Source organism: Carassius carassius, chromosome 8, assembly GCF_963082965.1.
Source record: "Carassius carassius chromosome 8, fCarCar2.1, whole genome shotgun sequence".
NCBI classification, from domain to species: Eukaryota; Metazoa; Chordata; class Actinopteri; order Cypriniformes; family Cyprinidae; genus Carassius; species Carassius carassius.
In genome coordinates this window covers 3,221,479-3,249,397 of record NC_081762.1, presented here as the reverse complement: position 1 = coordinate 3,249,397, position 27,919 = coordinate 3,221,479, and the positions used below count along the sequence as shown (strand labels likewise).

Sequence of the window (27,919 nt, the reverse complement as noted above, 5' to 3'; positions counted from 1 at the left end):
TAACATACAGAAACAGTTGAACAATTACAACAATGAAATGATGGTGGATGACGAAAGAAAAAAGAAAGAAGGAAGACAGTAAATACACTAAGTATTAAAAACAATGAAGAAAGAAAAAAGGGGTATTAAATCAAATTACATTTCATTCAACAAAATATCATACAGTTTCAAAAGTTCGACACTTTTTTTGTTGTTAATTATTTTCAGTATCTTAGTTAAGTAGTTGCAGTCACACAGAAAATTATTTCATTTGGGTACTCTTACAGCAAATTTGCATTTATGAATAACATATTTTGCCTATAAAATAAATATGTTTCCAATATATTCTATTTTATGATTAAAATTTGAAAAATAACAAATTACATCTCTCAAAACAAAATCAATATCTAATTTTAGTTTTGAAACAAGGAGTTTGGACAATGCCAACCAAAATTGTTTAACAAGGGAGCAATTAAAGAAAAGATGATCAATTGTCTCAGTACTGCTTTTACAGAAATCACAATTCAAATTAACATTACCAAATTTAGATATGATTTCGTTAGTGGGATATATATTATGCAAAATTCTTGAGTGTAGTTCTTTCACCTTGTTGGGGATACACAATTTGTAAGAGCCATGCTTTTTCCAATTAATATTTTCTATCAAATCATTCAAAAAACAATTTCCTCCTCGGGGTAATTCGTTTTCTTGACTGAAATGAAATTTTGACTGAAATTCTATGCTTAGGTCACTGGACCTCCGTCTGGCTGTATGTATTTATGTGTATTTCCCGGTATTTCCCAGTTGACGGCAAGGAGTTGTGGGATGAGAATGCATTAGATGATGAACACAGGGGCTAACGCTAGCTTACGCATAATCTTGCTGAAGGAGCTGTCTCAACAGTTCCTGTAACACCCTGTTTATATAGGTATCCAAGGATATATACGTGGAGTGGTGCCCAAGATGAACGGGGCTTTTACCAACTCAAGAAAGGGCACGAAGCAACCGCGCGAAGCCCTCACCATATAGGATTTTAGAAAGAACGCGGAATACTAGCGTGCGAACTTACCACATTGTGGATTTCAGAAAGTGTGTAAAGACTTCACGTGCACACTTACCATAGCATGGATTTCCAAATACTGTTCTAAGGAGGGGCTCTCGTGGCACTTCATTAATAATACAATCGTTGTACATTCTAAGTAGTGGTCTCTTGATAGTTTCCCAAAAGTGTGCATTAAATTCAATAGTTATGCCATCTGAGCCAGGGGATTTGCCTTTCTTCATAGACTGCATTGCGTTAGTTTGGTTACAGTAAGGTCCTTTTCACAAACCTTTTAAAACTCATTTGAAATTACTGGAATGTAATTTTCAATTTTTTGAAGTAAGGAATTCACATAATTTACATTATAATTTGAACTATATAATTTATTTAAAAAATAATATACATAATTATTTATTTCAGAGGGTTTTTGTTAATATTACCATCGATTTTTAAAGCCGTTACAGAGTTTCTTTCTTCTAAAGAAAAGAAATAGCTCGTATTTTTCTCTCGCATTTCCAACCAATTAACCCCTTGGATCTTACAAAGGCACCTTTGGCTAAATCAAGGTAAAGATCATCTATTTCATTTCACAAATCAGATCTTCTGTGCTAAGATTTTCTTTAGACAATAACTTTTCAAGATCATCAAAAAGAACTTGACATCTTTGAGATTTAACCCTTTTTAGTTCTTTACCTCGACGCATTGCCAGTTGTCTAACTTTAAATTAAAAAAATTCCCATCTTTGGATATGGCTCATAGATTCATCGTCCAGAATAGAAGCAGTTTTTTTAACACAATCTACAAATTTTGCATCTGAGAGTAGCTTATTATTACATTTCCAATAACCACAATTTTTTTTACAACTATTTGTATTGCCAATTAAAGAAATTAAGATTAATTTATGATCTGATAAAGGTGCATAAGTAATCAAAGTATCCAAAACAAATTGAACTGCATTAGTAGAAAGGAGCCAAAAATCAATTTGAGATTTACGAGTAAGAGCATTATTTGTCCAGGTTAATTTGCATCGCGTCTCTAGAGCTGCGCGAGGATGTGTCTGATCCATAGTCTGATCGCGTCTTTGCATTGACTTTGTATGTAATCTACTCGCGCAAATCGTTGAACTCGCGTTAAATCCATGATTTATCTTTCAGTCTGATTGATGGCCGTCAGCGGTTGGGTAGAAGACAACAAATCCCATCATTCCACGCTCCTTCTTAGCGTCATCAAACCACGAGATTGTTATTGTTTTGGTAGTGCCCTATAGTTGCAGGTCCTACAACCTGTGCCTTTAAGAGAAATAATAATCTAATCTCCCAAAATTAAAAACTGTCATCCAACAGAAAGAACAATGAGAAAAAAAAGAAAAAAAAGAGAAAGGACCTCCCAAATTAGGTTAAGTTTCTCGTAACAAAGAAACAAATAGATCCACCGGGATCTTAGATGCAACAAGATGTCAACAAATATTACAACAACCACATTGTGAGTTGTTAGGGACCATGAAATGTCCAATGAACTTCAAACAACAACTATCAGTTTGTGTCCATTGTCACTCAGAGTAAACTAAACGTCAACATTAACTCTTTTACCTTCAATGTAAGCAAAAGCACCTATGAATGACGCTCTTTTGCCTTCTTGTCTGGCTTTATGAACCTAGGGCCAAGCTTTGGCCCGACCCGCTCTTTCATCTGGTGACAAATCTTCTTTTAGACGGAGATGGGCATCCTCCAGAAATGTCGAGCCTCTAGCATCTCTCCATACAATATCACGATAGTGACGCATGCTGAATTGAATGATTATGCTTCTAGCAGTGTTACCATCTTTCCTCTTTCCAATTCTGTGCACGGAATCCACCACCTTCGGTAGCTGTCCAGCAATTTTCTGAGAGATCTTGCCAAGAATGTTGATCACCAGATCCCGAGTGTTTTCTTGTTGATCTTCCTCCTGCATCCCCTGCAGTCTCAGCCCCCATCTTTGTCGATAGCTATTCCCCTCCAGCAGTTGAAATTTGAGTTGTTTGTTTTCCTCTCGCAGATCTAGGGTTTTCTTTTCCAGCGCAACAATTCTCCTGTTGTGGTTAGTGGCAGGGCCTTAGCTGGGGTCAGCGGGGGCCCCAGTTCAGGTTGTACCAGTGGGCCTTGTTTAAAATTGTTGAATTTGTATGTTTGTTCTATTTATTTATTTATTTGTTCTATTTACACAATGTTAAAAAAAATAAAAATTGTAGGTGTCCAGGTAAAGCAACCGAATAATTAAATCTAAAATAGCACTGCATGGTCTTCACTATAAAAATTAAATATACAATCAAACCAAAATTTATTCAGACACCTTCAACATTTCTCACATTATCACAGTTTATTTGCTATAGTTTAGAAAATGGTAATAAAATATGACAAGAACTCAGACTATGACAATATTTACACAACTATCAATACTTTGTTGATCAGTTACCAAGCAATGCTTAATTTTGTTTAGTCTGTGGGGTAAAAAGGTTGCATTAGGAATTCAGGAAAAAACACATAAACAAAAGATGGTGAGGCTGAAGTGTCAGAATAATTTTTGGTCCCAATTTTTTTTTAATCAGTTTCACTAGTAGTCCACTGTATGAAGAATTTTGGGATATGTCACAGTTCACTTTATTTTGCTATACTCACATACATAAATGACTTATAGTGTCCAACTATTAAAAAAAACAAAAACAAATGATATCTGGTGTCTGAATAATTTTTGGTTTGACTGTGCATTAATTCTTGTTAAAACTACAAAGTAATTCAGTCAAGAGCAGTGAGTGTTTTTCTTTCTTTAATTTTCTTGGATTAACAGCTATCAGATAAATTAGGGGTGGTCACTTTAAGAGACAATGAACGCATCCAATATAGTACACAACCGATTTTTTACTTTCACTTAAGACATAACCGACACTTTTTTCAAACACACTTTCCAAGATGTGTATTATGACCAGTGTTTGGAATAACGGCGTTTAAAAGAACGGCGTAAGGTAACAACATTATTTTTTCAGTAACGGGGTAATCTAATTAATTACTTTTCCCATCGTTACAACGCCGTTAACATTACTGAACGTTAAATGCGGTGCGTTACTATGCATTGATTTAACCACAACCACAGTGAGTGAGCAGGTGGGTTAATAACAAGATAAGTGATTATGATTGGCTAAGGCAGAGTCATGTGCTTCATGATAGCCAATCAGAGCCAGTGTTTTTACACACATGCTGGCACACGCGCCAGCGGCGCCAAACACACACACAAACACACACACACGCAACAGCTACACAGAGATAGAGCATCACAGTCCCGCCCACAGCCCGTGAGAGCTTTGGGGCCGGAAGTAAATTTCCCATTCATTTCTCCCATTGACTTTCGGAAAAATATGTATCTAAAGAGTTTTACAGCATGTCTGAGGATAACCAGCTACGGCTGAACTCATAAGCATACAACATATCATTTCGAGTGAAAAAATTAAGAGAAAATAAAAAAACAAAAGTCAAAGGTACAAGACAAAGGTACCTTTTACAAAGGTAAAAGGTTCAAGCGAAGGAACTACTCATCCCATAAACCACCACGCCTCACTGAATATATGATATATATGAGCATATATAGTATATATGAGCATATACTATCGCTTAGTACAGCCGTAGCTGGTTTTAAGTCTACCATGTATGGTTACGTTTTTATGGCTTATACCCCAACTGTCAATGCAGAAATTGTATTGAATTTTTACTTCCGGCACCGGCTGTGGGCGGGACTGTTATGCTTTATTTGCAGTAGCAGCAGAAATGGTGAGTCGGGAGCAATCTGATTAAAAGTTGGCATTTTCAAGGTGGAGATAAGCACTACTTCAAAATCGTTGTGGAAGTGCAGGATAAAACTATTGCTGTCTGTTGACGTGCAATAAATATCGAAAGTTATGTACGAACACCTGTCTGTTCTACTCATTTCAACTGACTTGTGAAAACTGCTAAAACAAATACAAATTCTTTGACATATAGCAACTTTTTTTTTTACAGTAACGCAAATAGTTACTTTCCCTGGTAACGAGTTACTTTTATTATAGAGTAATTCAGTTACTAACTCAGTTACTTTTTGGAACAAGTAGTGAGTAACTATAACTATATACTTTTTTAAAGTAACATTCCCAACAGTGATTATGACATATTTTGTATGAATTTGTCGGCAAGAAGATGCAAATTCAGTGTTCAAGCGTTTGTAAACGCCTCTCTCAGCGTTTGCCCAGAACACCGCGGGTGACCCCCCAGTTGATCAAAAATAAAATTAGGAATAAAATTCCACATAGAAGGTTTATTCAAACAAAATTTTAACCAATTAATTTTGAGAGTGTTAAGGTCAAGAAATCCAGAAAGTCAAGTCCACCGTTTTTAAGGGATTTTATGATAACAAATTTACGGATATAGTGCACACGGTTCTTCCATAAAAAATTTAATAAAATCTGATCGATAGACTTTACAGTTTTGTTATCTAGATATATGGTTGAAGCAATATAGATTAATCTAGAAATTCCTTCTGCTTTTGACAGAAGAACTCTGCCTCTGAGAGACAAGTCCCTTAATAACCAAAGATAAAATTTACGTTTAATGTTTTCAAATGCAGGGTTAAAATTCAAGGAAACTCTATCTTGTTCACTTTTCGAAATGACAACGCCAAAGTAATTAACAGCTTCTTTAACTGGAATGCCTTCCACAGATAAAAGGGAGAAGTTTTTTAAGATATATTGGAATATTTCACTTTTTTTTTAAATTAAGGTACAAACCTGAAGCATTAGAAAACAACTGTATATTTTTAATTGCCTGATGGACCTGACTTGAGTTTTTTTTTAAATAAGGCTGTATCATCCGCTAGTTGACTAAACACTTTAGAACACTGGGCCCGGTTCCCCGATAACGCTCACTCTTTGCGCGCTAAGAAGACCTCGAAAGATATATCTTACCAAAGTTGTTTATGTTCCTAAGTGTGTTCCCCGAAGTGTCCCTTAGGAAGCTTCTTAACACGCTGCCTCTTATTTTAACATAGTTTAAGTTATCAGTAGAATATAGACTATAAATTAAATTATCAAATGGTCAGTAATATGTTCACACGATATGTTGTGACGGTTAGACAAACCGGGTATCCCTCGCTAATCATCCACACTCCTTATCCCATTGTGCCGCTTCTTGACATGAGTTTAACGACTTATAAAAATTATATAATACACTTTTATATAAATAGTAAGGTACTTTACAATCAGAATTGATTGGCAAGCAGCTGCAGTTACTTCTGTTTAATGCGGTATTGATTGCAATTGGTTTTTGTTTTTAATAAAAAGCAACCTATCTACAATGAAGGACACGTTGGATCGCTGCTATAGTTGGTCGCTTACTGGACACAACCACGATTACCCATTTACAGGTCCTTCTCAAAAAATTAGCATATTGTGATAAAGTTCATTATTTTCCATAATGTAATGATAAAAATTTAACTTTCATATATTTTAGATTCATTGCACACCAACTGAAATATTTCAGGTCTTTTATTGTTTTAATACTGATGATTTTGGCATACAGCTCATGAAAACCCCAAATTCCTATCTCAAAAAATTAGCATATCATGAAAAGGTTCTCTAAATGAGCTATTAACCTAATCATCTGAATCAACTAATTAACTCTAAACACCTGCAAAAGATTCCTGAGGCTTTTAAAAACTCCCAGCCTGGTTCATTACTCAAAACCACAATCATGGGTAAGACTGCTGACCAGAAGGCCATCATTGACACCCTCAAGCGAGAGGGTAAGACACAGAAAGAAATTTCTGAACGAACAGGCTGTTCCCAGAGTGCTGTATCAAGGCACCTCAGTGGGAAGTCTGTGGGAAGGAAAACGTGTGGCAAAAAACGCTGCACAATGAGAAGAGGTGACCGGACCCTGAGGAAGATTGTGGAGAAGGACCGATTCCAGACCTTGGGGGACCTGCGGAAGCAGTGGACTGAGTCTGGAGTAGAAACATCCAGAGCCACCGTGCACAGGCGTGTGCAGGAAATGGGCTACAGGTGCCGCATTCCCCAGGTCAAGCCACTTTTGGACCAGAAACAGCGGCACTGGACTGTTGCTCAGTGGTCCAAAGTACTTTTTTCGGATGAAAGCAAATTTTGCATGTCATTCGGAAATCAAGGTGCCAGAGTCTGGAGGAAGAATGGGGAGAAGGAAATGCCAAAATACCTGAAGTCCAGTGTCAAGTACCCACAGTCAGTGATGGTCTGGGGTGCCATGTCAGCTGCTGGTGTTGGTCCACTGTGTTTTATCAAGGGCAGGGTCAATGCAGCTAGCTATCAGGAGATTTTGGAGCACTTCATGCTTCCATCTGCTGAAAAGCTTTATGGAGATGAAGATTTCGTTTTTCAGCACGACCTGGCACCTGCTCACAGTGCCAAAACCACTGGTAAATGGTTTACTGACCATGGTATTACTGTGCTCAATTGGCCTGCCAACTCTCCTGACTTGAACCCCATAGAGAATCTGTGGGATATTGTGAAGAGAAAGTTGAGAGATGCAAGACCCAACACTCTGGATGACCTTAAGGCCGCTATCGAAGCATCCTGGGCCTCCATAACACCTCAGCAGTGCCACAGGCTGATTGCCTCCATGCCACACCGCATTGAAGCAGTCATTTCTGCAAAAGGATTCCCGACCAAGTATTGAGTGCATAACTGAACATAATTATTTGAAGGTTGACTTTTTTTGTATTAAAAACACTTTTCTTTTATTGGTCGGAAGAAATATGCTAATTTTTTGAGATTTTTTGTCACGGTTCATGAATTCACTCTCTCTGTTTCGTCTAGCGTGCTGTTGTGTGTGTGTGTGTGGGCGTGGTCACTGATCAGCGATGATCGGCAGCGCCAGCTGGTTTCAATTGTTTGTCCCTATATAAGTTCAGTAACTGGTGTTTCATGTTGTCATATCGTTGTTTTCTCCCTGGTGTGCTCCCGTGCTGTTCCTGTGTCCTTGTTCCTGCCTAGTCTTCCTGTCTTCGTCGTTCGTTCCTGGATCGTCACGCAACACCAGCTTCTTCACGTGGATTACTCACTCACCGGGATTCAAGGGATCGTCACGGGATCGTGCACCACCGCCAGTTGTCCGGACCATCAGCCTTGTGTCCGCCCGCCTGTGTCTCCTGTGATCGTGCTCATATTCCTGACCTTCTTGCTGTTTATCAATAAATACGCCTTGCGTTTACATCCTGTGTCTGTCTTACGTTACAATTTTGGGTTTTCATGAGCTGTATGCCAAAATCATCAGTATTAAAACAATAAAAGACCTGAAATATTTCAGTTGGTGTGCAATGAATCTAAAATATATGAAAGTTTAATTTTTATTACATTATGGAAAATAATGAACTTTATCACAATATGCTAATTTTTTGAGAAGGACCTGTATAGATCTTAGCCATTTGGAGCCAAATTGTTTGCCAGATTTTAATTATCAAAAAATTGATTGCCAATTCGCTTTAATTACATTACGAAAAAGCCTAGGCTAATTACCACCATATTAGTTCTGATACCACATAAAGTCAACTTCATAAATAGGCCTGTATCCAAAGCGAACATAATGTATTATGAGTCTTAAAAAATAAAATAAAATCATTGTTGAGCCACAACATTGTGAACATACCATAGTTTGACTTGTACTTCGCTCTGCTGATTTCTAAAGACTGCTGTACAGTAGCGTCTTGAGCTCAAACAACGCTAAGAGAGAGCTTACGAATGGTCCAGACCAACCTTACAAAAGTGTGACTTACAGAAGATATACTTAGCGTACGAACGTGTCGGGAATCATGCCATAAGGTTAAGAGAGAGGTTAAGGAATAGGTTAAGAACTACTTAGCGATAAGAATGTTTTGGGGAACCGGGCCCAGTTTCTTACTTACTACAGAACTAATAAGGAATTGTTGAAGAACTAACAGGTAATTTTTCATTAACACTTAACTCACTACTGTTAACTACTAAAGAAGATATGTTAATTAATCAGTATGTAATACAATTTTATGGTTGTGTTAAGTAACAGTTAGCTAATCAATAACTAATGAATTCTGTCATACCTACTGAAGAACTACTATTAATTATCTACTAGTTAGGGTTCACGAGAAATAACTATGAAGTAACTACTAATGAACAGTTATACACAATTTCCCTATCTTTACACTTTAGAATACTGTTTCAGTTAAGTGCATCAAGTAAAAAATTAAAAAATTACTGTTAGTCCAGAATAGAGCTGCAAGACTAATTCTGAATTGTAAGAGAAAGGCTGATATTATGAGAATGCACAAAATTTTAGGTTGGTTACTGGTGAAGGACAGGGTAATTCTTTCTCTGCTATGTTTTCGGTATCGAGAGATCCAAGTGTATTGTACTCTAAACTTTTGTATAGTAATGCTAGTCATAATTTTAACACCAGGCATGCATTAAAGGAATATTTTTTGCTTCCTGTTTCAAAAGCTAATGCCAAGCCACGGACTGTAATGTATAGAGGAATGAAAATATGGAATGAATTGCCATCGGATATTACATGTTTTTTATCAGTAAAATCAGGTTTAAAAAATCGTTAAAGAAATATTTAATGGAACAGTACACAGTAAATTGCTGATTTTAATGTTTTGAATGAATTTTGGGTTTGTATGTTTTATTGTATTGGTTTTTATTGTTATGGATTAATTTAATGTAATGTAATATGATGTAATTTAGTTTTTGATTTTTGTCGGACCCCAGGAAGAATAGCCACTACCTTGGTATTTCAATTTCATTGAATTGTGACCCTTTCATTTAAAAGTTATTAGCAGTAGTAGTAGTATGAAAATGTAATATTAATAAATGCAATACATTTTACAGAGGTTTTGCCTGTGTAGTGAATTGTTTTGTGAGTGTTTTTTGTAAGAAATCAGCTTCCAGTAGGAACCCCACCAAGACTCCAGTGCCTTGCGATAATTACCATAGTTTTAATATTTTATATATAATACCATTACCATTAATTTAATTTCTTTATGTAAGGAAAAGCCTGATGAAAAGTGAAAATACAGGTAACCAATTAGTAATTAATAAGGAATTATTAAAATAATTCTGCATGACTTATTTCAAACCTGAAACATTAGGCCTATTCTAAAATGAAAATATTGGGAACCCATTAGTAATTAATAAAGAATTATTAGATAATTCCTCAAGAATTACTTAGAACCTGAAACAGTATTCTAAAGTGAAAACATAGGGAACCCATTAGTAATTAATAAAGAATTATCAAATAATTCTGCAGGACTTATTTTGAACCTGAAACAGCAGGCCTATTCTAAAGTGAAAATTACCTTTTAGTAATTAATAAAGAATTATCAGATAATTCATTTTTTATTCAGTTTTAACATGAATACTGCCCAAATTTAAACTAATTTAACAAACATTTTATAATCAAAACTTAAACATTTAGAAGCAAACAAAATCCATATTTCATTTCCATTATAAGCTAATAAGTGGACTTTAACAAAGTTGCTACTGTAGTAGTACTTTGTACTTGTCCTTTTACTCAAGTAATTTTGAAAATGAATAGGCCTACTTATAATTTTACTGGAGTAATATTTTATTGGGGTATCTGTACTTTTACTCAAGTACTTGATTTGTGGGCCACAGCCTGATTATTATAGTGATTATTTGTGTATAACTGTTGATTAGTAGTTACTTCATAGTTATTTTTCGTGAACCCTAACTAGTAGATAATTAATAGTAGTTCTTCAGTAGGTATGACAGAATACATTAGTTATTGATTGGCTAACTGTTACTTAACACACTCATAAAATTATATTACATACTGATTAATTAACATATCTTCCTTAGTAGTTAACAGTAGTGAGTTAAGTGTTAATGAATAATCACGTGTTAGTTCTTCAATAATTCCTTATTAGTTCTGTAGTAAGTAAGGAAGAGATATACGGAAGCAGGACAGACTTGCCGAATACCCCTTCTAAAGAAATCTCTGTGAAGTACCATGTCTTAACTTCACTGAGCTAATTCCCCCAGCATACAACGTTTTCATCGCATTACAAAAATAGGGCCCGAAACCAAAGCGCTCTAAAAAAAAAAAAAAATGAAAGGATGCTCAATATTGTCAAAAGCTTTGAAGAAGTCCAAAAACAGAATTAAACCATCATCCTCAATAAAGCCAGAGTAATCAAGGAGGTCAAGACAAGTCTAATGTTATAAAAAATATGACGATTATTCATGAAACCTGACTGATTTTCATCAATGATGGAATTCAAAACCAACTTAAAACACTTAGAGAAAATAAGTGCAAACAATTTATAATCATTATTAAGAAGGCTAATAGGTCTCCAGTTATCTATAAGAAGAGTGTCCTTTTTAGGTTTAGGTTTTAAACAAATTATACCTTGCTTCATACTAATAGATAGTTCTGAGAAATTTAAACTCTCTATATACACTTGGAGAAACGGAGATAACAGCTCAGAATATAATTTATAAAATTCCACCCTTATCCCATCACTACCGGCCGACTTGTTATTTTTTTAATGTAAAATTGCTTCTTTAACCTCATCGATAGTAATTCCCGAGTCGCATAAATCTTTGTCAGCCCAACTAATAGAATTAACATTACCAAGATGTCTACTGAAAATATCCAGAGCAGTTAGATTAAATTCAGATTTATACAAATTTGAGTAAAACTTATAGCAAAATTGGGAAATATCTTTAGAATTTTCTGAAACAACCCCTTCAATATTTAATTTTCATATAGAATTATGCTTAGCCCTATTTTTCTCAAGCTTAAAAAAGTAGGAAGACATCTGTTCACCATATTCAAGCCACCTTTGTATTGACCTTATAAAAGTCCCTTCTGCTCTCAATTTATACAAATCATCCAACTTAACTTGCAAATCAACTAAATAAGCTCTCTGACTGTCAGACAGATTTTCAGGCAAAATCTTGGTAATAGACGAGATTTCACCAACAATATTAACTTCTTCAAGACATTTTATTTTAGCCAAATTAGCACTATATTTTCTGAGGTATTTTCCAATTTCATATTTTAACAATTCCCAATTTATTCTGAATAAATTTTCTTGTTTAGCTTTGTTCCATTAAAAACCAATAAGTCTTTCCAGCTCTGATCTAACCTCGTTATGATTAAGTAAAGAACTGTTCATTTTCCAATAAGAAGAGCCCTTGTTAAATCTAGCTTCAGGAGAAAGTATAATTTTAATAGAAACAGCCTTATGATCTGTTAAAGGCGTTCCACAAATATCAGTAAAGATATTATCTTGATCAAAATTTTTTGAGACTAACCAAAAATCAATTTGCGAAAGCCTAGATGAATTTTTATTGCTCCATGTATACACTATCATTTACAATTTTAACCCTCCATATATCTATAAGCTCTAACCTAAGCATAAAAGCTTTCAGAGCTGCATTCGAGTTTGATGGGCGACCAGCTGGCCACCTATCAAGGGATTCATTCAGGACCGTATTAATATCACCACCAATCACTATATAAGCATTTAGAAATTTTGACTGCCAATAAGTAAGCTTATCTTCCAAAACAAATATTAACTGATCTTTCTCAGATCTAGAGTTATTCCCATAATAATTAACAACGATAAGATTCAGATTATAACTTTTCAGAATTAACAAAATAAAGTGCCCATATTCATCACAGTATGTGTGCAACACATCCCCTATAAAATTATTTTTTAAACAGGAAACCCCTGCAGAGTGCTCCGAAATTATGAAAGAACCAAATCTCACTATCACACTGCGATCTCCAAAAATTGACATCATTATGTTTAGAATGGGACTCTTTAAAAAATATATAGTCAGAACCAAACTGTCTAGAAAACAAAAACAAGGCCTTGCGTTTAACAACATCTCGACTAACCCCTGGTGTTTAAGGACACAATAGAGAAAGACATTTAAAGAATCAGAATCAGAATCAGAAAGAGCTTTATTGCCAAGTATGCTTACGCATACAAGGAATTTGTTTTAGTTACATAAGCTTCCAGTACACAGAGACAACAACACACAGACAAAAAAAAAAGGATATTGCACATTTTTATTGCATAAGCATAAGTGGGGAGCATTTAACTGTTCATGAGGTAGATTGCCTGGGGGAAGAAACTGTTCTTGTGCCTAACTGTTCTGGTATTTGCGGCTCTGAGGCGCCGGCCAGATGGCAAAAGTTCAAAGATGGGATAACTTGGATGTGAGGGATCCAGAGTGATTTTCTGAGCCCTTTTCCTCACTCTGGATGTATAGAGTTCTTGAAGGGTGGGCAGGGGAGCACCAATAATCCTTTCAGCAGTCCGAACAGTTCTCTGTAGTCTTCTGATGTCTGATTTTGTTGCTGAACCAAACCAGACAGTTATTGAAGTACACAGTACAGACTCGATGGCTGAGTAGAACTGTTTTAGCAGCTCCTGTGGCAGGTTTAACTTCCTCAGCTGGTGAAGGAAGTACAACCTCTGCTGGGCCTTTTTCACAATGGAGTCAATGTGATTGTCCCACTTCAGGTCCTGAGAGATGGTGGTTCCCAGGAATCTGAATGACTCCACTGCAGCCACAGTGCTGTTCATGATGGTGAGTGGGGAAAGTGCAGTGGGGTTTCTCCTAAAGTCCACAATCATCTCCACTGTTTTGAGCGTGTTCAGCTCCAGGTTGTTAAGACTGCACCAGACAGCCAGCTGCTCAACCTCCTGTCTGTAAGCAGACTCGTCACCGTCCTGGATGAGGCCGATGACTGTAGTGTCGTCTGCAAACTTCAGGAGCTTGACAGAGGGGTCTTTAGAGGTGCAGTCGTTGGTGTACAGGGAGAAGAGCAGAGGGGAGAGAACACATCCCTGAGGGGCACCAGTGTTGGTGGAGCAGCTGTTTGACATGAATTTCCCCAGTCTCACTAACTGTTGCCTATCTGTCAGAAAGCTGGTGATCCACTGACAGATAGAGCTAGGAACAGAGAGCTGGGTCAGTTTGGTCTGGAGGGTTGTTGGGATGATGGCGTTGAAAGCCGAACTAAAGTCCACAAACAGGATCCTCACATAAGTCCCTGTTTTGTCCAGATGTTGCAGGATGAAGTGCAATCCCATGTTGATTGCATCATCCACGGACCTGTTTGCTCGGTACGCAAACTGCAGGGGGTCCAGTAAGGGTCCAGTGATGTCCTTCAGATAAGCCAGAACCAGTTTTTCAAACGACTTCATGACGACTGACGAGCCACAGGTCTGTAGTCGTTAAGTCCTCTTATCTTGGGTTTCTTGGAATGGGGATTATGGTGGAGCGTTTGAAGCAGGAAGGCACTTCACACAACTCCAGAGATCTGTTGAAGATCTGTGAAAAGATGGGGGCCAGCTGGTCAGCACAGATTTTCAGACAGGCTGGTGTAACGCCATCTGGGCCTGGTGCTTTTCTTCTTTTGTTTTTCTTGAAGACCTGGCGCACATCATCTTCACAGATTTGAAGAGCAGGAGGTATGGAGAGGGGGATTGCAGGAGGTGTTAATGGTTGTGTAGGGAGATGGTCAGAGTGGGTGTTGGGGGTTTCAAATCTACAATAAAACTCATTCAGGTCGTTAGCAAGTCGTTTATTAGCCTCAGTGCAAGGGGATGGTGTCTTGTAGTTTGTGATGGCTCTCAGTCCTCTCCAAACTGAAGTAGAGTCGTTGGAAGTAAACTGGTCTTCCAACTTTTTAGCGTAGGTCTTTTTAGCCGCTCTAATCTCTTTGTTCAGTGTGTTCCTGGCCTGATTGTACAAGACCCTGTCCCCATTTCTGTAGGCATCCTCTTTGGCCTGACGAAGATGTCTGAGTTTTACTGTAAACCATGGCTTATCATTGTTGAATGTTAAATAAGTCCTGGTAGGAATGCATATATCCTCACAGAAACTAATATAGGATGTTACAGTCTCTGTGAGTTCGTCTAGATCGGTGGTCGAACTCACAGAGACTGTAACATCCTATATTAGTTTCTGTGAGGATATATTTGAGAACACACAAACACTGTAACAGCTAACCTACTTTAAGTTCTATGAACTTAATTATTACCTTTATCTTTTACAAAATAGGTCACAAGTCAAAAAAGGCTGAAAAATGCAGCACCATATTGAATATCAAAAATTGCAAAAAGAACTGTAAGAAAAAAACATAAAAATAAAAAATAGAGGCAGTCTGTATAGTATAAATGTATATAGCAAACCCGTATCCATGTCCGAAAAGTGAGCCTGACAGGTCAGTCAAAATCAGAACTTGCAACGATAGTTAAGTCTTAACGACATTAAGATGAAAGCACTGTTGTGCTTTCTCGTGTTGGTTTCCCAGTGTCCGTGGAGGCGTGAAGAGAAGCACACAACAAAGAGAGTACGTTCAGGAACTTTACTTCACTTATTAAGTCACAACTTTACAGCAACGGGGGTTTTGTGCTCTTGCCCAGCGCTGATGGGTTTATCTACAACCATCCGCACCGGAGCCTACGAGCATCTCATGCTAAACGTAAACAAGCAGTGAACTAACCCCTACGTAATGACGTAACCAAATCTGATTGGCTAATAAGAACACATTTTGCATACTAGTAAAATAACTATAACAAACAATATATTTACTGAACTAACACTGTAACACCCCCCCCCCCTTTTTTTAGCTCTCCAGAGTCCATTCTGCACCACTGTGGATGAACAGTTAACTTTTTGTTGACTTCTATTTTCTTCTTTAGTCCATATAACGACTTGGGGCTCGAACAAGTCGCCCCCTTTTTGTCTTCGTCCCCTCTTTTCCACAGGGAATAGGGTCACAGTTAGAGTCCGTTCCAAGCAGGGTCAGAGGCTCTTCCGACACAGAGTTGTCAGAGGACGATGGGTTTGGTGCTTCTGCCCCTGTGACAACAGGTACCTGAGCCGTGATTGGAACCAGGGCGCCCTCCTCGGTGCAGGTGTATTTGTGTCGCAGATGCTGCATCCAGGCAGGTATGTGGTCACTTAGATAGGATTGCTAGCGATCATGATGCAGTACTTTTTCACTTCGTCTGTCCCTGACTCGGTAGAGCACTGGTCCAAGGCGTGCTGTGACGACCAATGGCCCTTGCCATGGAGGTTGGAGTTTTGGACTGTAGCCCTTTCTCCTGCTACTGACCCTTACTGACACAAAATCACCTACTTGGTAGGACTTCTCTCTGGCTCGTAAGTCATAGACCTTTTTCTGGCGAGTCTAAGGGGAGCGTAAGTTCTGGCGCGCTACTTGATGAGCCTGCTGGAGGTTAGCTTGAAGTTCCTGGACAAACTCAGGTGTACCTTTAGCTTCTCTGGTAACCTCGTCCATCCTTAGCCAGATGTCATGTGGCTGGAAAACTTCTCGCCCCAGCATCAGCTGATTTGGTGTGATACCTGTCGCTGAATGTACAGTGCTCCTGTACGCTGCAGTGAGTAAGGGAAGATGCTCATCCCAATTCCGCTGACTTTGGTCCACATAACACCGTATCATCTGCAAGAGCGTTCTATTGAATCTTTCCACTTGTCCGTTCGAAGCCGGATGATATGGTGTGGTCCGGGTCTTGGTTACTTGTAACAGACGACAAACCTCTGTAAAGAGCAAACTCTCGAAGTTCCGTCCTTGGTCAGTGTGAATCTCAAGGGGAGCCCCAAAGCGCGAGATGAAGTCAAACACCAACCTCTTTGCTGTTGTCTCAGCTCCTTGTTCGGGGATAGGGAATGCCTCTACCCAGCGAGTAAACTGGTCAATTATAACGAGGATGTACCTGTTGCCTGTCTTGGACTCTGGAAATGGTCCTAGGACATCAAGGTGTAGTCTGTCCATTGGCGCTCCAGCCTGGTAGTTCTGAAGCTTGGCCCTCCCCATTGGACTGGTTGTTTTACAGGAACTACACTGTGGGCACTTCTTGATGAAAAGGCGTACATCGTTCCCCATATTGTACCATTGGTAACACCTGCGGAGGCGCATAAGCATCTTTTCCTCCCCTGCATGACCCGCTTGTGCTGGATTGTGACAGGATTGGAGAACCTCATTCTTCAGGGAAACAGGAACAAGTAAGCGCAGAGATGACATATCTCCATTGATATCATCCCATCGATAATAGAGGACCCCATCTCGCATCTCTACTTGAGACCAACACAGCCAGTACTTGCGAACCGCTGAGCTCTGCATCAGGACCTCTTCCTTAGCAGGCAAAGAACCATCAGACATCCATTTATGGAGAACTGAAAGGTCTGGGTCAGCTAACTGTTCTTCCCTGATACTTTCGGGACTCAGCGGTTGCAGCCAGTTTGAGGAAGGACCTGGTTTGTCATCACCTACTCCATTAACATCACTGGAAGTGTTAGTGCAACTACCCTCATTCTGACGGTCAAGGGAGTGAAAAAAGTGAAAGTGATGTGACCTTCAGCCAAGTATGGTGACCCATACTCAGAATTTGTGCTCTGCATTTAACCCATCCGAAATGCACACACACAGAGCAGTGAACACACACACACACTGTGAGCACACACCCGGAGCAGTGGGCAGCCATTTATGCTGCGGCGCCCGGGGAGCAGTTGGGGGTTCGATGCCTTGCTCAAGGGCACCTAAGTCATGGTATTGAAGGTGGATATAAATAGTGGCTCAAATAGTGGCTCATTCTGACGGTCAAGGGAGTGTATGCGTCTTACCGCCAAGGGGATGACATCATCGACATCTTCCTCGAATCTTGCCCACTGATGGTGGAGCTTTCGGCAGAAGCGACAGCCCTTGCATGGCAAGCTATCTAGCTCTCTTCCTGCTTGATAACAGTCACAAGGTTCTTCATTCAGAGTCCTTCGGGACAAAGCGTCAGCGTTGGAATGGTGTGTACCTGGCCTATGCTCGATGACAAAATTGTACTGACTGAGTTCTTCAAGCCACCTAGCCAGTTGGCCTTCTGGTCTCTTAAACCGGTATAGCCACGTTAGACTGCTGTGATCCGTCCTGAGTAAGAAGTTAGACCCCAGCAAATAGTGGCGGAACTGTCTTGTAAACCTGACAACTGCTAGGAGTTCCTTACGTGTGACACAATACCTCTGGTGAGCTGGTGTGAGGAGACAGCTGGCAAATGAGATAACTTTCTCTTCCCCCCACTGTAACTGTGAGAGCACTGCTCCAATGCTCTGGTTGGACGCATCAGTGTCCAGGACAAACTGTACAGATGTAATTGGGAACACCAAGATGGGTGCAGTTGTGAGGCTCCTTTTAAGATGTGCAAAGGCCTTGTTCTGCTCCTCTCCCCAGGAGAAGGAACTCCCTTTCTTGAGTAGCATTGTCAAGGGTGTAGTGATTTCAGCAAACTTGCCAACAAACCTCCTGTAATAGTTGCACAGACCCAGAAAAGACTGGAGTTCCTGGACACTGGTTGGGGTCTTCCAGTTCCTAACGTCACTAATGAGGGCTGGATTGGTCTTAATTCCTTCGCCGCTCACAACGTGACCAAGAAACAGGACTTCCTCTCTTAGCAGCTGACATTTTGAGGGCTTCAACTTTAGTCCATATTCCTGCAACCTCTGAAAAATCTCTGCTAGGCGCTCCATACACTGTTCCACATCTTCACCAAAGATGATTATGTCATCCAGGTATATCAGTAAGGTGTCCCACTGCAACCCTCGTAGAACCAGCTCCATGGCCCTCTGAAATGTGCTGGGTGCGTTACACAGACCAAATGGCATTCTGGTGTACTCATATAGTCCATACCTCGTCACAAAAGCAGTCTTGGATCTGTCTTTTTTATTCACTTCAATCTGCCAATATCCTGACTGAAGGTCAAGTGTCGAGAATGTTTTTGCACCACCCAGCACATCCAGGCATTCCTCTATTTTTGGTAGGGGATATGCGTCCTTGATGGTAAGGTCATTTAGCTGGCGATAATCTACGCACCAGCGGACCCCCCATCCTTCTTCCTTACAAGGACAATAGGGGAAGCCCATTCTGAGCTTGAGGGGACAACAATACCTGAATCAAGCATTTTCTTGAGATGTGTTTCTTCCTCATTCCAGAACCCTAAAGGGGTACGTCGTACTGGCTGTCGAACAGGCTTAGCCATTCCTGTCTCTATACTGTGCTGCAAAGCAGAAAACTTCCCATGATCATCATCAGTTGCTGCAAAGACTGCTTGATATTTACTCAGCAGAGCTACTAACATCTCTTGTTGTTGTTCAGTGAGCGTTTCGCTTGCAGAAGTAAACAACTGTCTGAGGTGCTCTGGAAGGTCAAGAGCGTTTGGTGACGACACCCTTCTTATGTCATGCTCATCAGGAGGCTCATTGTCAGGATCCTGTGGCACTGAGTTCCCGCCTTTTTCATACAATGGAGCATCACCTGGAACTAAATAAGCTCTATCTCCCTCCTCTTGAGCATCAGGATATGCTTCGATGAGCACACCCAAACAGACTCCTCGTAATAAGGGTCTACTGGAAGCTGTGACATTGCATAGCCTGACTGGGATCCTCTGTTCCATGTTAATCATGATGCTGCCTGAAGACACTCCATCAGCCAGGCTAACAGGCTCTAGAACAGCAGGAAGTTCTGGTTTTGGGTCGTCTACCACACCCCAAACTAAACATTCACACTCTGGCGGCACAGTGACATCACTTTCTAACATCACTCTCGAAATGGCATAGTCTGGGCCCTCGCCTTCGGATATATAGGCTGGCATGAGTTCAGAGCCCATAAACACTTTACCAGAGGCATGTATGGTGAAATCAGCAGCTTTTAAGAAATCTAAGCCCAAGAGCAGGGCATCACGAATTGGTGCAATGCAAACTGTCCACTCCAACACCTTTGTGCCAATTCTGAATTCCACTTTCACTCCGCCTGTTGCTGACATCTCCCTTCCAGTTTCTGCATTTCGGAGACACACATTTTTCAGTCCTGAAGGTGATTTAGTGGGTAATTTGCTGTACGTCTCTTCAGACATTATTGTAGCCTCAGCACCAGTGTCTATAACTGCATTAACTGGTACGCCATCAACAGTCAGCAAAATCATTAAACTGGGCCCTCGACTCTCAGCTCTGCCCACATGTACAATAGACGGACTCCGCTCTGTGTGTTCGGAGTGATTTTGATATGAGGGCTCCAATCTGGCCACAGTATTTGCAGGGGGACTTGTAGATGGACTGGGGGACCGTGAGCAGTTTAGTTTGAAATGTCCCTCCTCTCCACACTGGAAACATGGCCCGCTAGAAACTCTGGTGGGGCTGGTATTTTGCTGTCTGTATCTACTTGACTTGAAAGAGGTCTGAGCTGCACGTCCTCTTTCTGACTGAACTGCCATACTGAAATTTATTTGTTGGGTGGGTCTTACGGAAGAAGGAAGAGCAACAGAAGAGGAAGTAGGCAGGCAGGCTATGGCTAGTTGGAGCTTATCAACTTTATCAATGAGTGTTTGCAACTGGTGCTGTGTAACGTAACCCGGCTGTGACTGCACTCTACGTGACTGCAAGGCCGGTGGCTCATCATCAGAGTCCATGTCTTGATCAGCCCAGGATACTCGACGTGTCCTCCCCTTCAGATCAAAGTCTCGTCCGAGTGTGGCTTTGAAATTGTGTTCATAAGATGATACTAGCCGTTGTGCCTCATCCAGTGATACAGGGTCACGGTTCATAACCTCATATGCCACTTTCTGGTTGCGCAGCCCTTTGAGAAACGCATCAGCAGCAATTTGCTCCCTGAGCTCAGTGTCAACTCCAGGATAAGCCAAAATGACCAGCCTGTGAACCTCCTCTGCGAACTCCGAAACAGTTTCTTTAGACTGGCGCAGTTCTCCAAGTCTCCTCCGTGCTGTGGTTGGAGGTTCTTTCTGGCCAAATCGAAAAGCCAACTGTTCTTTCAGCAGAAAGTAATCTTCACGTATGTGTTCGGGTAATGAGCACAGATATCTGACAGCAGCTCCTCATAGACATTCATGGAGTTTATCCACTCTCTCTACTGTACTCCATCTGTAAATAACAGCTCTGCGCTCAAAAGGAATGATGAAGGAGTCCCAGTCATGCTTACCATCGTAAGTGTCAAGTTTAGCTTTAGGTCCATCTGAAGCTCTACCACGAGGGGTTGTGAGGTGATGGGTGGGCGCTGTAGCAGTTGAAGGTTTGTGCATGTTTGGGCCCAAGTTGAAAGAGCCATTATAACGGCTGGGTCCCTGTGCACGGCACAGGTCTTACATCAGGGCCAGGTGTGGAGGAAGTTGGACTAATTGGGCTCCGTACGTGTCTATCAATGACTGCAAGCTCAGCAGCAAAAAGCTGTTCAGCATCTGAAGGCCCTGTAGCATCTCCATCAGTCATAAGGGTTCTATCAGGGGCAGCTGCAAGTGTGGTAGAGTCGTCATGTTGGTGGGGACCATGTGTTACTATACTGGCATGACGCTGCTGCGTGAGGGCAGACAAACTAGCCTCTGTCGCTTCCAATCTTTGGAGCAGAGGTGAAATGGCATGTTGAAGTTGCTTATTTTGTTGTGATAGCACAGCCTGTAGCCACTGTGGGGGGTCTGTGGTGCTCCAACTGATGCTCCAAGTTGGACTCCTGACTCACTCACATCCATGTTATATTACAATTTAGCTTAAAAAAATTTTTTTTTTTCTTTTCTTTCTTTCTTTTTTTTTTTAATATATATATATAATACTGAAATATATTCTGGCTTGTGAGCTTCGATGTAGATTTGCAGGGCTGTTTAGTAGTGTCTGTGAAAGTTGGTTGTTTGTAGTTTCTGTGAAAGTTGGCAGGCAGCCAACAGCAGCGTTATCTTTGGCAGACTGCTGTGCAATGTTGTGCTTTCTCGTGTTGGTTTCCCAGTGTCCGTGGAGGCGTGAAGAGAAGCACACAACAAAGAGAGTACGTTCAGAAACTTTACTTCACTTATTAAGTCACAACTTTACAGCAACGGGGGTTTTGTGCTCTTGCCCAGCGCTGATGGGTTTATCTACAACCATCCGCACCGGAGCCTACGAGCATCTCATGCTAAACGTAAACAAGCAGTGAACTAACCCCTACGTAATGACGTAACCAAATCTGATTGGCTAATAAGAACACATTTTGCATACTAGTAAAATAACTGTAACAAACAATATATTTACTGAACTAACACTGTAACAGCACTTTAATTAGGCAGGATAATTTCTCCCTGCCCTTGAATGAAAGCTCTGCCTCCGACGAAGAATGCCGTCTTCCCCTCCGCGCGTGGCCACAGCTTCCTTCTCCTTTCTTGATCTCCCGCTGCATGAGAAATCTTCCATGAAACGCAGACCATTCTCTTTCAGATATGAAGAATTCTTTCCAGCCTTCCAAACAGCGTCTCTGTAAGATCGAATGGAGAACTGCATAATGGTCACCCTGGGATGCTTCGTGCCCTCTTGCTGGATCTTCCCGAGATGATGGACCACGTCAATAACATCCAAGAGTTTGTCTTTGGCACTAGGAAGAACATTCTGGCAGATTTTGACCACCTCAAGTCGAATATCTTCATGCGCAGATTCAGAAATCCGTCTATTCCTATTGAGTGTCATCACTTACTCTTTTCTTTATGGCTGGCGATTTACTCGGGGTCCTCTTCAGCTAAACTGAACATATCTTCCTCGCTCACGCAAGAAATAGTATAATCATGGCCACTGCTGGCTGGTGAGCACGCGTTAATACTAACGCTAACCATCTTAGCATCAGAGGACGAGTTGTTCGAATGACCACGTTTAAGCCCCATGGCAACGCAATATAGGTGGAAACTTAGTCAAAAACTTAACAAAAAAACGTGCACAGCATACACGTAATAAACAATTCTTTTTGTCTAAAAAAAGATGGTGCAGAAGCTCGCAAAAACCATAGACAGTAAAAGAAATGGACACAGCGACCCCATTGGATTCAACAGAGACAATTGAAGTCAATTAGAAGCACGCACTTCCTGGGGGTCGAGCGTACTGCACAGACTCAAACTATGTGAGCAACCTGTGAGTCTTCTAACCGCTGTGCCAAGAAAAATCTGGATCACCCACCGAATCTTGCAGAGAAGGCGAGCGTGAACAGGATCGGTAAGTATTCTGATTAATTATCTCCCTTGACTTTATGCCTCCGCGTTCCCCCGATAGGCTCATAGACAGTAAAATATTGTCTGCGAGCTTCTCCTCCTGTCCATACGGTAATTTCTCTACTGTGCGACAGAGAGTCGCTGGTTATGATGCAATTGTTAGCTTAATTTTTACAAAAACTGCTTCTACAGGACCATAACGTAAGATACAAGGTAATGGAGCCTTTTATACATTTTCTTGTTTCTTTAGAAATAATTAATGGACAAATGGAGTCTTTAAACACCTCAGATGTAAAGTTATCCGCTGTCAAAGTGACGCCAAAATGAATAAGAGTCAATGGAATGCTAACAGCAGGTGGGGGTCCGCTAGCCAATGGCGGCGCCCAGGGGTGCTTCAAAAAAATATGAAACCCTGCCCCCTGTCTCTGAACAACATGATAGTGTTTCGTTCCTGAATGAATCAACCATTTAAATGACTCGGTTCAATCGCAATGACTCACTTATTAACAGTGACTCGCTGCCACCTACTGGCGGTTTTAATTTCACATTTAAGCTACCTTTTAATTTTTTTTAATAAATGTAAACATCGGTTTTCAATATTTTATGTTTAAAATATCAAAACATTATTTATTCATTTGTAATTGCATGGTTAAAGTATTCCATATCCCACAGAGCTGCATTAAACAGTGTGTAAATGCATGTAAATGGCACTTTAGATGCATCTTCTGTTTTCTCTGCATTGCAATGAACAATTTTGTTGATACTGATTACATTTGTTTGGTAACAACCCAAATGCAAGTATTTGACCTAAAAGATGGTGCACACCTTTAGAAAAAATGGCGTAAAGATAAAAAAAAAAAAAAAAATAGGAGTCAGCTGTCAGCACAATTAGAAATAAGATACGAGCATAATAACACACTCAGCTAAATATTGTCTAATTACTGTTATCGATAAAATCCAAGAAATCACAGATATATATATATATATATATATATATATATATATATATATATATATATATATATATATATATATATATATATATATATATATATATATATATATTCAATATAGCAAACCCTTATTGTTCTTTTCTTTATTTGTATGTGCCACCCAGAGATTTAGTGTAGCCTCATCTGGCCACCCCTATTAAAATTTTCTGGGGGCGCCACTGGCACCTGGCTGAGACTGACACTGAAAACTGTGCTTTATGCTGGACACTATTCATTTATCACCAAGTTGTTCAAATCTCTGTAATCTAATACGGTTTTAATGAAAATTAAAAGATGAAACTGTAATACTAACCATGAGACTTAAATGATGTTCAATGCATATAAATCAGTTAAAATCTAAAAAATAAAAAAACACTTAGTTTAAGGTTTCATGACCCTTTAAGGAAAAGAAAATAATAATCATTTTGCTAACCCTTTAGAATAATGGTCCATTAGTTAATGTTAGTTAACTACTTTAGTTAATATGATCCAAGCAATAACTATCCTTCTACAGCATTTATTAATCTTAGTTGATGTTAATTTCCACATTTACTAATGCATTATTCAAATCAAATCAAAAGTGCTTGTTAACTTTAGTTAATGCACTGTGAATAAGCATGAACTAACAATGAATAACTGTATTTTCATTAACTAACATTAACAAAGATGAAATATTAAATACAGTAATAAATGTGTTGTTCATTGTTTGTTCATGTTAATAAATTAACTAACATTGACTAATGGACCATTATTCTAAAGTGTTACCATCATTTTAACAGCAGATAGTTTTTTGATGAAGGGGTTTCTCATTGACTTGCATTCTGTACTGAAACAGTGTACTGTGTTCTACCTAAAACAAGGTAAGATTTTTTTAATCTTTGTTTGACAGTGTCTGAACTCAGCATTCTTCTTCTGGGTAAAAGTGGATCAGGAAAGAGTTCATCAGGAAACACTATACTGGGTATAAATAAGTTTAAAGTGCGTTGCCACTCTGAATCTACAACTCAACATTGTGAGAAACATAAGGGGAATATACAAGGTAGAAACATCTCAGTGATCGACACTCCTGGACTGTTTCACACGTCCATGACAGAAGAAAATCTGAAAGCTGAACTAGAGAAGTGTCTGGAAATGTCTGCTCCTGGTCCTCATGTAATTCTGATCGTGATCAGACTGGACAGATTCACAGAAGAAGAGGAGAACACAGTCAAATGGATTCAGAAGAACTTTGGAGAAGAAGCTAAGAGATTCACCATGTTTTTATTCACTGGAGCTGATAAATTAGAGAAACCACTAGATGAATCTCTGCAAGAAAGCATCAGGATGAGTGAGCTGCTGTCTAAATACAAGTCAGCATATCATGCCTTTAATAATGTACTGAAGGATGACAGAGCTCAGGTCACTGAACTGCTGGAGAAAATAATGCAAATGATGAATAAAAATGAAAGAATGAATAAATACTACACTAAGGAAATGTATCATGAGGCTCAGAGTAAGATTAGAAAGGAAGAGGAGAGAAGAAGACAAGAGGAAGAGAAAAAGAAACAGGAACAGGAGAAAAAGAACCAAGGGAAGAAGGAAGAGAATGAAAAAGAGAACAGAGTTGGTGAAACATCAATGACAAGAAAAATTGCAATAGCAGGTGTAATATTAGTAATAGCAGCACTATCACCAAAACTATATTTGTGGTGCTGTAAAACCTTTTTTGGAGGGAAATAATTCATATGGTAGTAGAGTTGCTATGGACAGTGCAGTGAATGTAAATCAGATAATCATATCATGTCCCTGAACTGTAAGAAAACAATGTTTTGTTGTTGTTGTTTAAAATTCAAATGATAAGTCATAACTAGCAATTTTTTTTAATTTGTACTTTTCATAACATGGCAATGTGAACTGAAATGGCTTTGTAAAAAATGACACCAGTCATATAAACAATAAATTGTTTTAAATTATTAAGTTTGATCTGCTGGGTTTTTCCTTCTAAATGAAAATGGTGTGATACAGATTGAGGAAACACAAAGATTTTACTAAATGCTATTTTCTCTGAATTTGTGTTCTTTCACACAGAACAAAATTATTTAAAAGACACACCTTGACACTCACGTTAAGTTTCCATGTTTTAAAGTGTCCTTCCATAAACATGATTATATACTGTACACACTGTATATTATATCTCTTAACCCTAAATTTAGCCCTCACAGAAAACATTCAGCATTTTTACATTTACATACACAGAAATCGTGTTGTTTTTACTGTTCTGTAAAATAAGTCTTTGTGTCACAGGTTTTACTGGTCTAAGAAATTTTACACCTGAACTGCACTTGCACTAATGGGTAAGTTCTGAAATATGTATTTGTTCTATCCATAATTTATCCTGAAAATTGGCTGATAGTTGGTTAAGCGAAAAATCAAGCAGAAATCTCTTTCAATTGTTGAGTAAAGGGTTCACAAACACCTTCATATTCATTATGTAACTGTTTTGCCGTGGTATATTAGTAAGAAAATACTAGCCAAATTAATCTGATATTAGTAATATTTGAATGGTGTAGTAATAATATAATATAATCAGTAACAATGTATTCTGTGTCTAAAATATGTTACAAGTGTTACATATTTACAGTAATGTACTGTATGGGTTGCTTTTGGATAATCTTAGCTTTATTAATGTTTTTAGACCTTTAGCTCATATCTGTACTGTATACCCAAACTGTCCATGTCTTATATTAATGTTATGTAATGTGTCATTTTGGCACTATACAATCATACAGATCATTTCAGGATTGCGTTGCTGGGTAAAACTGGAGTGGGGAAAAGTGCAACTGGAAACACCATCCTGGGCACACAGGTTTTTGGAGAGAAATGTTCTCCTGAGTCTGTCACCAAGGAATGTGTTTCAAACACTGAGAAAGTGGATGGCCAGAAAATCACTGTGATCGACACACCGGGACTCTATGATACATCAATGGAAAAAAAAGATATTAAAAGTAAAATAGCAGAGTTATTCAATCATTCTGATAATGGTATTCATGCCATTCTGCTGGTGATCAAACTGAACACTAAATTTACAGAGGAGGAAAGGAACACTATGCAGTGGATCAAGGATAACTTTGGAGAACAGGCTTCAAAAAACACTATTGTGTTATTTACGAATGGAGATGACTTAGAGTACAGTGGCATGGAAATTACAGAATACATAAATGAAGGGAAAGAGTTAAAGAAGTTAATTGACGAGTGCTTTGGAAGATATCACGTTTTTAAAAATAGATCTAATGATCGCACGCAGGTCACTGAGCTTCTGGTAAAGATAAGGGAAATGACACAGGAGTACAACTACAGTCTTTATACTAAAAAGAAATATGAGGAAACTCAGAAGAAACTGTTCATAGCAAATGTTGCAGGAGTCCTAACAGGAGGAGTAGTAGGAGCAGGAGTTGTAGGAGGAACAGCTTCATTGTTAGGTTCTGCTAAAGCGGTTGCAATTGGCGCTGCAGTGCTTGGTGGTACAGGTACAGCTGCAGGCGCAGGAATTGCTGGAGTTGGAGCAGCAGTATATAAGTATTCCAAAAGAGAATCCTCAGCTGAAAATAAGAACAAGGGAGTCTGAACTAAGATCATGTATATGTACCATGTTATGGTATGCCACTGAAGATTCTCCACACAACTGTGGAAATTATAAAAAAAAAAATGTTCAAATCTATATTTTATTTCAATTTGCATGTCACTAACACAACCATTTGTTCTATTTCATTTTGTCATTTAAAAACTGGTTGCATCACCTCTCTGTATAATAGCAGAACGCTATAACATTATTTTATTTTCTACTTGTTTGAAATTTTACTGT

At 39.2% G+C, this 27,919-nt stretch overlaps 2 protein-coding genes across 2 annotated transcripts in view; one reads left to right on the top strand and one right to left on the bottom strand.

Moving 5' to 3' along the window:
• Window positions 1-27,919, bottom strand: part of LOC132144983 (E3 ubiquitin-protein ligase znrf2-like) — a 47,535-nt gene that overhangs the window by 12,060 nt on the left and 7,556 nt on the right. The gene's annotated exons all lie outside the window — the stretch shown is intronic.
• Window positions 22,860-27,682, top strand: LOC132144826 (GTPase IMAP family member 9-like). The gene is made up of 3 exons (XM_059555392.1): window positions 22,860-22,890; window positions 24,968-25,680; window positions 27,362-27,682. The coding sequence occupies exons 1-3, from the start codon at window positions 22,860-22,862 to the stop codon at window positions 27,680-27,682; spliced, it is 1,065 nt and encodes a 354-aa protein (XP_059411375.1).